The sequence below is a fragment of the Pieris napi genome, chromosome 19 (genome assembly GCF_905475465.1).
Source record: "Pieris napi chromosome 19, ilPieNapi1.2, whole genome shotgun sequence".
NCBI lineage: Eukaryota > Metazoa > Arthropoda > Insecta > Lepidoptera > Pieridae > Pieris > Pieris napi.
Window position 1 is genome coordinate 10,755,590 of NC_062252.1, and position 15,729 is coordinate 10,771,318.

General features: G+C 36.1%; 1 protein-coding gene across 1 annotated transcript; it reads right to left on the reverse strand.

Annotated features, from left to right (window-relative positions):
- Nucleotides 1-1,415: 1,415 nt before the first annotated feature.
- LOC125059086 (chymotrypsin-like elastase family member 2A) lies at nucleotides 1,416-7,984 on the reverse strand. Its single transcript, XM_047663286.1, has 6 exons — nucleotides 7,981-7,984; nucleotides 6,395-6,406; nucleotides 4,009-4,118; nucleotides 3,008-3,175; nucleotides 2,302-2,458; nucleotides 1,416-1,650 (listed from the first exon to the last, which is right to left on the reverse strand). Exons 1-6 carry the CDS (start codon nucleotides 7,982-7,984, stop codon nucleotides 1,430-1,432), a joined length of 672 nt encoding a protein of 223 aa, XP_047519242.1. The 3' UTR covers nucleotides 1,416-1,429.
- Nucleotides 7,985-15,729: the final 7,745 nt, after the last annotated feature.

The following is a 15,729-nucleotide window of genomic DNA, read 5'->3' on the forward strand; positions in this document are numbered from 1 at the left end:
AAAGTCTATTGATGCACAGTCGGAGATCGAACCTATAACCTCAGGGATGAAGGTCGATATCTTTCAAACAAATATACAATTCCAACAGTGCTCAAACACCCTCCAATAACCCGTGTGTTCCGTACACACTGATCATGTCAAATGCTTCGGTTTTGATTCGTATCGCAAAATTGTACAACGCTTTAAAATTGTTGTTCTTTGTTTGATACAGTTTATAGCGAATGTTGTTTTATCTTACCTGAGCTGAGTGGTTTCATACATTGTTTTCAAATAATAGTACTATTAGAATTTTATATATCGATATTTATTTTGAAACAAATTCACATTTCCACGTAGATTCATTATTATTTTTGCTAGACGCGCAATTTATATTCGCGCGGTTTTTGGGGCCATTTATTAACCTAGAATATAAAATACTTATAGATACGGTACTCCTGGTACCGAAGACCCCAGAGCTGGTGCTTTCCTCGCTCGAAGAAATGCTGCCAGCATTAAAGGTACACTGCCACAGGGACCCAACTTTTTAAATTTGTTTTAATTTTATAATTATTACTTGCTTATTCTGTCATAATGCGACTTGTCCTTATTATGTTAAATGATGTCAGCTATACCCAGTTCTGAGATTTACTTCTAGTCTATACATTAAAATGTTTTGTTGCAGGAGGTCTACTCGTACCCCCTTTACCGTGATCCGTCTGTTTGAACCTAAGTGAATACAAAATGTATGGCATTGTTTAGGGATCAGTTAATAATATAAACGTTAATTAATGGTAACTAATTAATTCATATGGCTTTTAGAGACCCACATAAGTCTAATTAAATAAAATTGAGTACTTAATTATATAAATAATTAGTCAGTTTAGATCGTAAGTCTATTAATATTAATAATTTGAATGCCTGCTTTAAAATTGCTTTAGGAATAAAATATGATTAAAAATATCCAATGGGATACACAACACAACACTGTATTTTTATTTGTGTGTGTTCTTATTTTGTTTATTTATAAATTCTTTTATTTTGATTTTTACCGTACACAAATATCTTTACAATAAAGCACCAATAATTGTAAAGATATTTGTGTAAAGATCTCGATAACTTCTATCTCCAGCCATTTTGAAGCCAACAGACATTACTAGGGACGATTGTAAGTGGTCGGATATGATGTTTTTGATTCCTGGAGTATGGAACGGGCATTATTAGGATGCTAGTTGTGGAATACGTTAGCTCCGTCTGCACAAGCACAAAAGCGGGCGTGGGCGCAGAGCAGGCGGAAATATACATAGACCAGATTTGATTTTGTACCCGTTGGAGTGGACACTCTAGGGCCGTATAGTTCAATTGGGCGGCTTAACATCAGGTGAGCCTCTTGCACGTTTGCCCCCTGTACTTTAAAAAGGGGGTAATAAAAAACAAAGAATTCTTCAATATTTTAATGGACATATTTGTCAATCCAATTTGTAAATTTAGCTACATCAGTGAATACAGTGTACTGATGGGGATCACATATCGCTGCGTCACTACGCCTCGCAGTTAGTGAAACAATGCCTCGAACATACCAGGATCCGGTGGCGTTGGGGGAATTATCCTTAGGAGTGTCTGGCACAAAGACGTGGTACCCGCCACCACTGTCGCCATTACAGGCAGATATTCCTAAAATTATACAATAGCTAAAGCGTCGAAGGTTTCTAGGAATAAGATGTGAATTTTTTTTAAAGTTAAATTTTATTTTTATAGAAAGTGAAAGATATTTTGCGCCATTCCACCAGTTTTAATTAATTTTTTCATGAAGTTTTTAAAAACAGCCTAATCCAATATGCATAATAATGGTGCATCCATTTGATCTGTGCCTCAGATTTCTGTATCTGTTTTGTGATCATTTATTTATCTTAATAGACATGTGGGTCATCAGCCTTGTGCTTGTCCCTCTCCGTTGCCTTTTTCAGACCTAAAGTGGGCCATAGACGGACCGCATGTTGCAGTCAAGACCGACTGCAATATGCGGTTTGCTCAGGAACTGCTCGAGCGGTCCGTGTATTGCGAATATGGATTTAGTATGGAAACTGCAGATCGCCGTGCGGCGACCGCTTAGAGTAGTCGGTATCGGCTGCAACATGCGGTCCGTCTATGGCCCGCTTATGGCATGTCGGTTCCTGAACGATGTTTTCTTCCATCTTACGAGCGAGTGTCAAATGTGCACATAGCACTTACTATGTAGCCTTTAGTGCACTGCCGGGGAATGAACTTACGGCCTGACAGTCGTACGTAAACTACTAAACCAACACTGCTATAATATACACATACCGTCCGAATTTCCTGCGCAAAATTTTCTATCTGTCAGCACAGTTGCATACAATAGGGGATTCTTCTTAATACAAGTTCCTTCTGATACTATCATTAAGCTTGCTCTATTTAATTTTGGGGATAAATTATCTGTTATGTCGAATCCCCAGCCAACGACCTGAAATTTTATCAATACATTTATAGACATGCCCTTCTTAACATCAATCAAACTTCTTAACTCCTGATTAGTTAATGATAGATTTAAACAAACTAATCTCCCCTAATTAGGTTATTTTTTGTTTTTGTTTTTATGTAACAGGAGGCAAACGGGCAGGATGCTCACTTGATGTTAATAGATACACAACCAATGCCAGAAGGCTCGCAAATGCGTTGCCGGACTTTTAAGAATTTGTACGCGTTTTTCTTGAAGCACCCTGAGTCGAATTGGTTGGGAAATACTTCAGTGGGCAGCTAAACTGCCTAAGAAAACGCTCAGTTGTGGAACGACGGACGTCGAGGTGATACGGATGGTATTTTGTATTCTGCCTTGACAACCGATGATGAAACTTAGCTGCAGCTTCCTTTTGATTTGTTCCCAAGCTCTGATACCTCTCTCTGAATGATGATGCTCTGATGAAGCCTGAGATGGCACTTTTGGAAGAAGCTTTTAATAGCACGTAAATATAAATGTTAATTAGAAATAACTGTCAATCAAATCGTTACTTACAGTTCCATTTATTTGGTTTGTTGGCAGATAATCAAAAGCCGCCTTGTACCATAGACAGGCTGGTTGTATGTAATCGTTATAAGTCACTTCCGTTTTCAATTTCAAAAGTGAAATGTCATTATGCAAGTATGGAAGTTTGAAGTCCTCGTGGACTATTATTAAATGCACCTGAATGAAATAATTAAATATAAATAAATTTAAAGCGCTATATTAAGAACATAATATTTAGAACAAATCTTGAAAAAAATCTTTAGTGTTTTTTTTCAAGAAATCTGTCAAGAATCAACGAAAGATTTAATTAAGTTGGCGCAAATTCGCAATGCAGTCAGGAAATGCTGCCAGCCCTAAAAGTACACTGCCACGGGGACCAAACTTTTAAATTTTCTATTTATGAACTTTTAATTGATAATAATAATTTATTTATTGCAAGAATATGGTACAAAAATGTGTAAGGTGGTGGTAAGTTCGCATATTCTGCCACACACAATGGCGCGCAAATTTGTCTTTAAAGGAATTTTACGTTTTTCATTATTAGTCATATGAATTGGTCAATTCTTATATTATTTGTATCGCACATATCATATCCTACTGTATTAAATTTATATCACCTACAGTGTCACACGCAAATAATCATTAATTGAAAAATAAATTATCTCCAAAAGTAAAATCCGACACACCAAGTCGATTTTTAATGACTCTAGTCGGAAGATCTTTTAATTCTTTTGGTAATTTATTGTAAACTTTAATTGCCATACAAAAGGTGTTTTTTCCTAAACAGTTCCAGATTGATTTTTGGCACAGCCAATTTCTCCCCATGTCTACTTCGACAGATGTTCATTACCGTTGACTTAAAGGTATGTATGTTCTTGTGCACTATTATTGCTATATTAATTTGAATTAATTCTTTAGGTATTTTAAAATCAAAAAAATTGTTGCAATGTAAATGAAGAAGATTATTTAGACTAGATAATTGTATTTGGATTAAAAAAATGTTTATTTACCTCCCTTTCTTCAGATCCTACATCACCTCCAATAAGGTTATATTTGCCTAGTACAACACTCAGTAATTCGGGCAATAACGGCACACCTCGAACGGTTGTGCAATGTGCAGCTGAAAAAAAAAAAAACTGAAAAGCTGATATGGTTGTAAATAAATTCATCTATCGCTAGTCCCCAGACGAAAGAGATACTGTTTTATGGGTAACTAGACAAGCAGTCCGTGGTACATGGTGCTTGTTTAACAACATTTTTTAAAGAAAAAGTAGTTTTAGTGTTACAACAACAAACACAAGTCGTATAAGACATTAAGTATTCATAAATGTATGAGTGTGTGAATGGGTGTGTGTGCGTATGTAGCTAAGCATTGTTATATGCGTGCGCTGTCTGTGTTAGTTTGTGGAACCCCAGAATCATGCCAAAATACGTAGTCCTCTGTAGATTCGTAATCCAATTCGGCTGGCATAATGTTTATGTGTTTTGTTTGTATCTGAATTTATGGTAAGTTTTTGAGATATCCACTAATTTCTGGAATGGGGTATATGGGGAATAACGATAATAATCCAGTGGCACTATAACTCTATATGGGTCTTGGCTTATTGAATCCGTTTTTTTGATTTTTATTTCACAGACAAGTAGGTGATCAGCCTTCAGTCTCACAGAAGTCGTTGATTTTTGGATTTGAGACATGCCGGTTTCCTTACGATGTTTTGCTTTACCGAACGAGCGAGTGTTAGCTCTGCACATAGACAGTCCACGGGTGCACAACTTGGATTGAATCTACGACCTCAGGAATGAGATTCGAATGCTGAAGCCACTAGGCCAACACTGTTGTATATATAATTTTTAAAGTTATACTTCTTTAGGCGCGTTATGACAAATTGATGAGAGTGAAAGTGATGCGCGCGCACCGTGACACAGAATTAACAGAATGAAGTTGCCCACGGAAGATGCTACGGCATTGGACATAATTTAAAAACAACATTCGAATAATTATAGAATTTATGTTACTAAGTATGTAAGAGAATAATAATAAATATTTATTTATTTTATTTAATTCAAATGTAAACTGAACTTTATTGACTATAATGACTCCTTTTTCAGTCTTTGATTATTTAATTGTAATTAATTATTTGCATGCAATCAAAAACTATTTGTGATAATGCTAAAGACGTATAACTTCTTGCGCGCGTACATAAGTACATGCACCCTTTTTTTTAAAATACTTTTATAGATAAGTCATACGCACCGGTGAGTACGAAATTCTTGGAGATCAAACTGCCCCCGCATATATATTTTATATTATTTTTATCCAACTTATATATAGCGGTATGCCATGGCCAATCACCAGGCTGCGTGACCTCACCATTCACTATGAGTTGGGTGTATGTTATTTTAGATTTACCGCACGTCGGGCTGTTTCGTTGGGGTAGAATTTCTGCATGGTCTTTGTATCCTTGTATGTATGAGTCTAGATAACCCTATAAACTCAACTAAATTAATCATATATCTCTTTCCATCATAATTTGACAGAAAAAGACAAAATAGGTCTATGAGTGTATTTAGTATTTAGACTGACACTTCGACGGTTGGCTAGACCCAAATTCGTCGAAGTATGGGCGGATCGTGAATTTGTTTCACATACACACATAGCCCACATAGCATAGTAAAAATACACCGACTGAAAACAAGCGACGGGGAATTCCCCGTTCCAATCGATAGTCGCGTATCGCACGCGAGTTAATTGATCTCAGGGATTCAAACATTATGATTGGATTTTTTTAAATCTTAGATATTTCTTAAATTTTAAATATCGTCTACTGTTTACAGTGGGGACTGTTGTCAACTGTATCCACGAGGCCCTGGGCTGCAGCCCAAAAAGCCCTTAAGTAGTTCCTGCGTCGAAGTAAGGCTCACTTACTTGATTATAAAGAAAACTGATCTAGGAAATAGAAACATGAATCAGATATTAATCAGTTCAATTGAAGGACGTACAATACAATAACATTTCTGGAGCTCACGAACGAAGGCGCCACCATCACGTGAATGTCGTTCAAAGAGCCTAGTGAGAAGAATGAAAAGGAAAAGTGGAAAATTAATCTTGCTATCAAGTGCTAGACAGTGGTCCGTAGGAAATATAGAACAGAAGAGCAGAGTGTCTTCGTCTTAATAGAGACTGAAGGTTTTGTCATTGGACACTTTCTTATTCTGTCTATCTAGTCTATGTCTAATTGGCCGATGTCATTCCACATCACTCTTGGCCATAGACGACCGTGATTTAAACGGCTGATAGCGTGGTGGGATGCGGTCAAGGCTGTTACCGTTTCCTGCTTCGGGCGATTCCTGGTGGCGCCGTGGGGTTTTAGTAAAATTAATATAGTCAAAACATACCACTTCCGCATGCTGGCAATATTCCACGTTATTGATGTTCAAATAGGTCAGATATGGTACCACTGGAGTGTTTCTAGGACCTCTCACAAAGAGCGCAATGCTATCGTGTTCTTTGAAGAACTTTACGACAATGAAATCTCCGTCAACGGACACTCTCGCAAATGCGTTATTGGACTGAAAATCGAGTTTTGAAGTTTTAAAATTAGAACGGAAATTTAAATCTACTTTAAACGAAAGTTTTTAATTTCCATTGAACTTAAGCGATTTAAGAAGGTTCACAGTTTGGTCTTATTTAATTTCCTCGCTGTAATTAATTATACTGTAATTTTATATCCACATGCTTTTATATACTTTTGTATTGAATTTGTGTGTGGGCGTCAGAAAATGTGCATACAAACGAAGTGATAAAATTTTGGTTCATTCCATAAATATTTCAGTTAGCAAATAATTTGCAAAATCATATGTTTTTCACTGCCTTTATTATCAGTGGCTCAAAAACCTGTTTGGGTCTACGCCTCAGATATTTGTTTCATGATTATTTGTCGATCGAGGCAAGTACGTGACACAGGCCGTCAACCTTTTTGGTCTGAGCCGGTTTCCTCACGAAGATTTCCTTCAAGCAAATGTTAAATGCGCACATAGTCAAAAAGTCCATTGGTACACCTCGGAATCGAACCTACGACCTCAGGGATGATAGTCGCACGCTGAAGCCACTAGGCCAACACTTATTTTATAGCTTAACATAATCGATAGCTAGGCGGTGCAATAAACAATAATTAAGCGTTTTTCAAGGCAGTTTTTGCCACGCACCACCATTTTGAGGAACCAGCTGCCCACTGAAGTATTTCCGAACCAATTCGACTTAGGGCCCTTCGAGAAAAGAGCGTAGCATTTCTTAAAAGGCCGGCAACGCACTCGCGAGCCGCTGGCATTGAGAATGTTCATGGGCGGCGGTATCACTTAGCATCAGCTGAGCCTCCTGTCCGTTTGCCCGTTTGTTTGTTTGTGTTGTTCAATAATTCTCGTAGAAGATCTTTTACTAATGATTAAATATAGAACACTAAAATAATTATATTGGTCCCAATCACTCTTGTACCGTCTCTTTCTGACGACTCGAGTTGAGAGACGCTGTCTCTTTTCAATACAGCTGGAACTAGACTTATTTTATGAATTTTAAGTGAAAAACATTTACCAAAGTGACAGAAGCGGGCGAATCGAATTTCATTTTTATACGTGTATTCACTAGAAAACTTTGTAAAATTTTTAATAAATATTCGTTTTCGTCTTCTGGAGGGTTTCCGGGCTCATACTGAATGAATACATCCTTTGTGTCATTACAAGGCATGACAGCGACCAGCGGATTTCCAACTATCGACCATGTATCTTGCGCATGCGCATATAACAAGCGCAATAACAGTATTGAGAGGATTTTTAACATTCTATAAGAGTTTTATAACTGAATTAATCACAAGGCCTAGAAATCTCTGAGGCTGATTACCTACACAAACACTTATCACTTCTCGCAATATATTACTACCGTTACAGTCAAGCGTCTGCGCAGCTTTGAAACCTGTTTAGATAAAAACCCATCTTAATACGTCAGGTTACCGGTAATATCGTATTTATGACTTCTAAGTCTTTTACAAAAACAGCCATAAAACGGTTCAAAAATATTGTTACTCGGAATATTATCGGATTTTATATTTAACTAGCAGACTCGGCCAAGCGTTGATGTGGCTAAGTTTTTTGTTATATTACATAGTAGTAAACTATTCAAAGGGCATGAAAACAACAGTCATGGGGATCACCATGCTTTTTTGGTGGCTATGCCATTAAATTGTAGCATATGTGAAACGTTGGTACTTTCAACACAGCGCCATCTGTTAGAATGGTGTCAAAATAAACAAACAATATGCAATAAAATTATATTGCGGGTATAAATTGAGATGTAAGCTATCCTATCTTTTCAGTTGGATCAAACTACACACGGTGTGCAAATTTGATTGATATCGGTTCGGTAGTTTAGGAGTCCATAGCGGACAAACAACGTGACACGTAATTTATATATATTAAGATAGGAAACGATTAGTATTTCGTCGAATCACTGTTATACCAAACCTCGACTCATATATGTATTAAACATACTCTGGACTGAAATTTGCTAGGCAACCCATATGGATTATATTTATTGACATATTAAATTATATATAAAATAAGTTTCATTAAATAAGCATCTCGGTGAAGGTCGTTGTATAGCGGGATCTTAGACCATAACAAATCACTAAGTAGCGTCCAAATTTACTCAAAAACATATAGCAAGAATAATGATTATATTAATGCGGATTTCATATGATTGATCAAAAGACATTAAAAAAAAACTTTCTTCGTTTAATTTAAATTTGAAAATTTTTGCAATATTGAAATTTTCTAAACACTTTCCAAGACTAAAAATATCCCATTCAAACATACATCAAGTAGTTAGGTTGAATATTGTTTGCTCTCAATAAATCGACCACTACCGTACTACCATCATTTCTTTACTGGAAAATAAATCAAGTATAATAAGGCGGCAGATGCTCGTGACCAATACAAATAATTGAATTCGAAATAATGTGTTAGAATTAAGAAACACACAAGGTTTTTTACACATATTTTGTGTTCTTTTAACAATCAGTCGAATAGATATTGAAAATTTGAGTAGTTTTCCTTATGCGGTGAAAACCCGAAGATAAGGAAAAATTCTAGAGTATTGAATCAATGTGAAAATATCACACATTTTATTTTAATTTGATCAAGTATCAATGGTTCGTTATCTGTTAGTCCGTGTCAATAGAGAATGTTGGGTGAAATATATTGAAACGGCCACAGTTTTATTATGGACAATACATGTAACACAAAGAACGGTTCGGTTGTTCTTACACAATTTTAACTTTAAATTAAGTCCTAAGTACATAACTGGCCTCGATATATCCTTAACACGATCAAAGCGTGTTAAGGATATATCGAGGCTCCCAAGCGAATTTAGAGTATTATCACTAAATAAATTCAAAGCCCTCGTTAAACGAAAACTAATCAACAAAGCTTTTTATAAATTTGAGGACTACTTAAATGATCCTAATCCTTGGGATTGAATTGCTCCAGTTCAAACAATTTGTATGACAATACCTGGCGATTAAAAAGAGTGGCGGAAAGTTTCTTGCCAGTTCTTCTTACCCTCACATAATCAGGATTACATTAATTCCGCTGGATTGAAGGCCTCTTCCAAATTCTTCCACTTCTTTAATTTCGCCACCATTTATTAATCCTTCCCCGTTATCCTTATAATTCCATCTTCACAGGTTTCTGGTAGGCGTCCTCTCTTTTTTCTTCCTCTGAGCTACACGCACACACACTTACACACACACACACACAGCTCCAAGGGTTTATTTGACCCATCACAAACGCGGGCAATGTGACCGGCCCATTTCCACTTTAACTTTTTGTATAAGATGTTATGACGTCTGTTATTCTTTTAACGTATTACACCGTTTTTAACTTTGCTTTTAAGTTTTAACCGAAACATAGAATGCTCTATACCCCTTTGGCATACTCCAATCTTCTTTATTAGCGCCTTATTGAAATATGTACATCAATATGAGACGTTACACTGTTCGGACCTAAACTGTGTTCGTTTGATGTAACTGGACTTATTAATAGGATTGGTTCAGCACTACAGTTTCTCCATCATTGTTAGAGCGCTTTCAGTTGGCTTAAATATACTGGAGAATTCTCGAGGCCAATTTTGGCATTCACGTGCATGCTTCTATAAGTATATTCTGTTTTGTGTTGTATATTTGGCCTTTATTGCTTTACGATATTATTAACAATAATATAATATTGTAACAAACATAATTCAGTGATAGATGTGTTGAGTATCGCGGCGTAATAAGTATTAACTTACACGAAGCATAATTAACTAATTTATTTTATAAGTTTAACAACATGTATGCTTACAAAATACAAATATGACGTTACAAATTTCAACATAGAATCAAGGAAGGAAAATTTAATTTAATGAGGCAATTGTCTATTGTGGTAGTGGTAGTTTGATTAAAGTTTAATTCAGTCATTTAATATACCTCAAAATCACCCCAATAGGAGTTTTTCACGAATCATCCCAAGAGGACAATTTTTTTTATTTTTTAACACTGTTGCAGTTATACAGATATATTTAAAATAATTAAAAGAGCAGTGGTGGCCTAGTGGCTTCAGCGTGTGTGTCTTACATTGAGGTCGTAGGTTCGAACCCCGGCTGTGCACCAAAGGACTTTCTATCTCAATTATATTTGTATAGAAATATAAATATGGAGTCCCTTAAATAAACTAAAAAAGCCTTTTTATTTCTTGCAAAAGAACAAAGTAAACTTAGTACTATTATTACACAATTATTATTATTTTTTTTCCTAATTTTTATATCTATTTCCCAATTATTATTTTGCAAGAACCCTTCCGCAGGTGTAGGCCTCCTCCAGGTATCTCGATTTTGGATGAGCTGCATCCAGCTCGAGCCAGCCGTTGAGCAATGTCGTCCGCCCATCTCGTGAGCGGTCTTCCTCTGTTTCATTTCCCAATAGGGCCACCCCACCTGGTCTACCTAGTGGTCCATCGATCGTCAGAGACTCTTGCTACATGACCTGTCCATCTCCATTTAAGCTTTAGAGCCCTAAACTGCCCTAAACTATGGGCATCAGTACCTTTAGTAACGCTTCTTATTTTTGAGTGTCTTATTTTATTAATTTTTCTAATGTTAAGAGTCCCTTAACAATTCTTAAATTCAATTCAATTCTTAAAATTCAACAGAAGAGGTTCGATACAAGAAGTTCCCTAATCCAGATCGTGGTATTAATATTTAATGGGATTATATAGTTTGCTAACTTACAAATATAATATATTGCAAAAACTTAAGTTATATTTGAATGTGTAATGAACTGAATAGTTTCAGAGTTTTGTTCAGTGAATCGAATACACTTTGAATAGTGTGAAACTGTGAGTCATTGGACCATTTCAAAGTATTAAAATTAACTAAATGTCTTAGGTCTTGGGGATAAGTATAGTTAAGCAACTCCTGTTAAGATATCATATTGATGGGTATTTTTTACATATTACATAGATTTTCGCAAACATTGTTTTCTTTTCTATTCTTTATTGTGTGCTGTAAATATGTACGAGTAGTAAGTTCAAACCACAATTTCGCATAATTTGTAAAAGTGTATTTAGTTATCTACATAGATACCTCTAAATAAATTCCTCAGAAAATGATTTTTTTAATGTAATAGGGGGCAAACGCTCATCAGATGTTAAGTGATACCGCCGCCCATGGACATTCACATTGCTAGAAGGGTCGCAAGTGCGTTTCCAGCCTTTTAAAAATTAATTTGCGATATTTGTTTTAAAATAAGTGTTGTTTGATGATTTGCTATTTTAAAAGAGTACCGAGAGTTTTTACGCCGGCTTTTTCTCTCGGCCTACACCCTCTGTCTTCTTTGCCGATGAGTAGGGATGCCTACCGATTCAAATTTAATGACGTGGAATAAGTCATACATGTATCTTATGTTCCATAATAAACATATTTTTTTTTCATGTATTAGAAAGCTGCACTAATTAACTAAATATATGAGAGGGTGAGAAATTAGAACCTAACAGGGTTGATAGATGATGTACAGATGAACCCTAACACAAAAGTATTAAATAAATACGGAATATCTGCACCGAGACCTAAGGTTACAGACTGAGTAATAAATAATAAATAAATAATATAAAATCAGGTGAATAATAATAATCAGTGGCGCTACAACCTCTTTAGGTCTGGGCCTCAGATTTCTGAATCTGTTTCATGATCATTTTTCAATTTAATACGCAAGTAGGTGATCAGCCTCCTGTGCCTGACACACACCGTCGACTTTTTGGGTCTAAGACATGTCGGTTTCCTCACGATGTTTTCCTTCACCGTTCGAGCGAGTGTTAAATGCGCACATAGAAAGAAAGTCCATTGGTGCACAGCCGGGAATCGAACCTACGACCTCAGGGATGAGAGTCGCACGCTGAAGCCACTAGGCCAACACTGCAAAACAACAAACATCAGGTTAATAAGCACACGAAAATACCTTATTTAATTTGAAAACATCACTTACTGTTAAGTTAGTATGGTGACTTTATGGTGTTGGACGAAGGTTTGCAGTGTCTACAAGTTTGAAAGCCGTTCGTTCTGTGAACAAAAGCAATTAATCACAGAGGAAAGAACAGCTAGATCCGCAGTTCATACCTATTACCTATCCAGGCTTTCAACTAGCATTAGGCCACGTACATAATGACGTCACGTGCGCGCATTCAAAGACCCTAACTTATGAACAGTAATCCTCCCATTTTGGGACCCTGTCTGAATTTTCTTAGGAATTTATTTGAAAAATCTCTTTGGAACAATACGTGATCGGCATTTTGATTTCTGAGGTGTTAAAATCAATTATAGCTTCGCGGTTAAAGCCTTAGGGTAACATTCAGATCAAATCCAATAAGATTTTGGGACTCATATTTAGTGATTAGACTCCATATATCTCTTTAAAGCCTAGTATATTATTAACTTGCGTACGTTTAAAAATAGAAATGAAACTTGGGCGGACGCTTTTGTTAGAAACTTTTTTTTTAAATTTCTTTATTTTACAAACAAATATAGTATTATAATAAGTTACATTAGCAAACCGCTGTGGTTTATATTGATGTAACCATAACAGTCTTGTTTAGGAGCGCGGCAAATGCATATAAAAGTAGTTTTTAATTTGATGTTTATATTGGTTGACGTTAGGCAATCTAATATGTGATTGGGTAGACCATTTATCAGCCGCGGTAGCAAATACCTCAACGTTCTCTCGCCGTATACGTTGTATGCTCTCGATGCACAGAGCCGAAGTTATTGCAGCTTCTTCTATATGAGAGTTACAGTATCGGACGTCGAGGCAGCATACGAAATACCAACCATATCACCTTAACGTCCGTCATCCCACAACGTCTTTAAAGCAGTCACCATCACTATGCCGAAACAGCTGCCCACTGAAGTATTTCCGAACCAATTCGACTTAGGGTCCTTCAAGAGCGTATCAATTCTTAAAAGGCCGGAAACGCACTCGCAAGCCCTCTGAGAGTGTACATGTGCGGCGGTATCATTTAACATCAGGTTAGCCTCCTGCCATTTGCCCGCTGTTCTATAATAAAATAAGTTTTCTCCCAAAATATTATCCCTGTTGTTAAACATGCAGAGTTATGATTTTAATGTTCTCAGTTTTTAAAGAAAATTCCTTGCTTTATTTTGATTCTTGATCTTGAAAACCCTTTCGGCGTACGTCAAATGTAAAATAGAGACGACTCTCAGTTGTCAGCGACTAAGCGATAGGTTTTAACCTGGGTTTACATCAGTGCTACTAATATTGAGTGAACTACATTTAACTAGCTTAAAATCGGATTTGTTACCACTATCTCTATACCGTAACAATACCTTGGTAGGTAGTAAACAGTCTTATAGTTCATGTCAAAAATCAAAATCAAAATACGTTTATTTAATTTAGATGCGTCTTAGGGCATGCTTATGAATGTCAAAAACGTTTACAAAATTCGCGAAAGAGCAAGACTACGCCATCCATTCGCAAAACTACCAGGAGGCCTTGTTCTGAGAAGAACGGGCAAGAAACTCAGCAAGTTTTACCCTCCCTCTACATTACAACTATTCAAAGGAAAATGTCATAAACCACAACGTCGTTAAAGTTACATAAGTAAAAAAAATATAAAAATCTGTTTCAGAGATTTACCACATTCACCATTACACACAAATCAAATTATAAGAATATAATTACAACTATTGCCAAGCGTTTTTATCTTCCAGGTAGTCATTGACTGTGTAGTAACCTTTACACATTAAGGTTTATTTCGATGTGTTTTGAATCTGTTTAAAGGCAGTTCCAATATTTCACTACGAATCATGTTATAGCAGCGTATACTTAGGCCCATAAATGAAGTATTTATGTGTAGAATATACTCGTACATGTTATATATTTTTATCGACACTTTCCTTCGACATATTTTTATCGTTACTCGCACATAATGTGGGAGTGATACGTGAGTTTTGTATCGAATGCACAACTAACTTCTTTGTATTATTTTCGTAATCGTAACAAAACATTAATTTAAAGTGGTGATTGTATCTACCATATATACATACGCGTGTGTATGTGTGAATAAATGTTCTTGTTATCACAAAATAGCATCATTAAGAAGCACTGAAATTTGATGTAATTACTTAGAATCGCTGTAAAAGAAAAGCCTTGATTATAGAGGCCTTTAATGAGGATACTGTAATGCTAGTCTCAAATGGTCCACATGGATACAGTTACTGGATACGTTCCCTTATTTATTTATTTTAGTAGGCAAACGGTTCTTTTGCGAACTAGCGAACTGTGAAATCAAATCCCGGTGGGGGTCTTCCCTCAGAGATGCAACCTCCAAATGTTTAAAAAGCGAGTCTACTTCTTCCTCAAGTCCCTGCTCCCTGGCCGGCAAAGCACCCACTAAAAATGGGTGTCTATGGGCTGCGTAGACTGCCCTTTTTGGTCGTCCCGCAAGCTCGTTTGCCCCCCTATTATATAAAAAAAAGAGCCTAATCTGATGTTATGTGATACCGCTCATAGACATCCACATTGCCAGAAGGCTCGCAAGTGAGTTGCCAGTCTTTAAAGAATTGGTACGCTTGAAGGAACCGAAGTCGAAATGGTTCAGAAATACTTCAGTGGGCAGCTGGTTCATTTTGGATTTGTTTATACTCGCTTTATATCGAGAAAAAATCGGCCATGGTACCATCCTTTTCTCGAAACAGTTCCGATCATATTCGACTCCGTACTTCGTTGTGGATAATTCTAGAAGGCTGAATTTTATGTATTACTTGAGAAATACATTGTGTTTTGTTCACTATAAGATGTTGTTAACTACGTAATAACTTGCGACAGAAAGTCCGTTAATTTGGGACTGAATAAATTAACAGTCTTTCTCACTTTTTATGGTAGAGGAACTGACGGCATAAAGATTATTTAATTATTTGTAATTAAAATTAACGCATAAACAGCTAAACATTTCTTCAAATATAAAAATACATAAATGCGCCTTTCACTAATACTTTTTATTTACTAGTTTAATTTACAAAAGCTTGCCAACACTTGGTACAATGTCACATAAAAAAAAATACAAGATTAATGTGACAAGCACTTAAAGGCAAACATTACAAACATGAAGAGAATAAAATACATTTATAAAACTAA

What these genes read in the sequence shown, in the direction of transcription:
- LOC125059086 (XM_047663286.1), bottom strand. An exon ending in TAGGATCTGAAGAAAGGGAG is followed by an intron (nt 3,176 to 4,008) that starts GTAAATAAACAT and finishes TATTTCATTCAG; the next exon opens with GTGCATTTAATAATAGTCCA. An exon ending in TTGCGCAGGAAATTCGGACG is followed by an intron (nt 1,651 to 2,301) that starts GTATGTGTATAT and finishes GTATAATTTTAG; the next exon opens with GAATATCTGCCTGTAATGGC.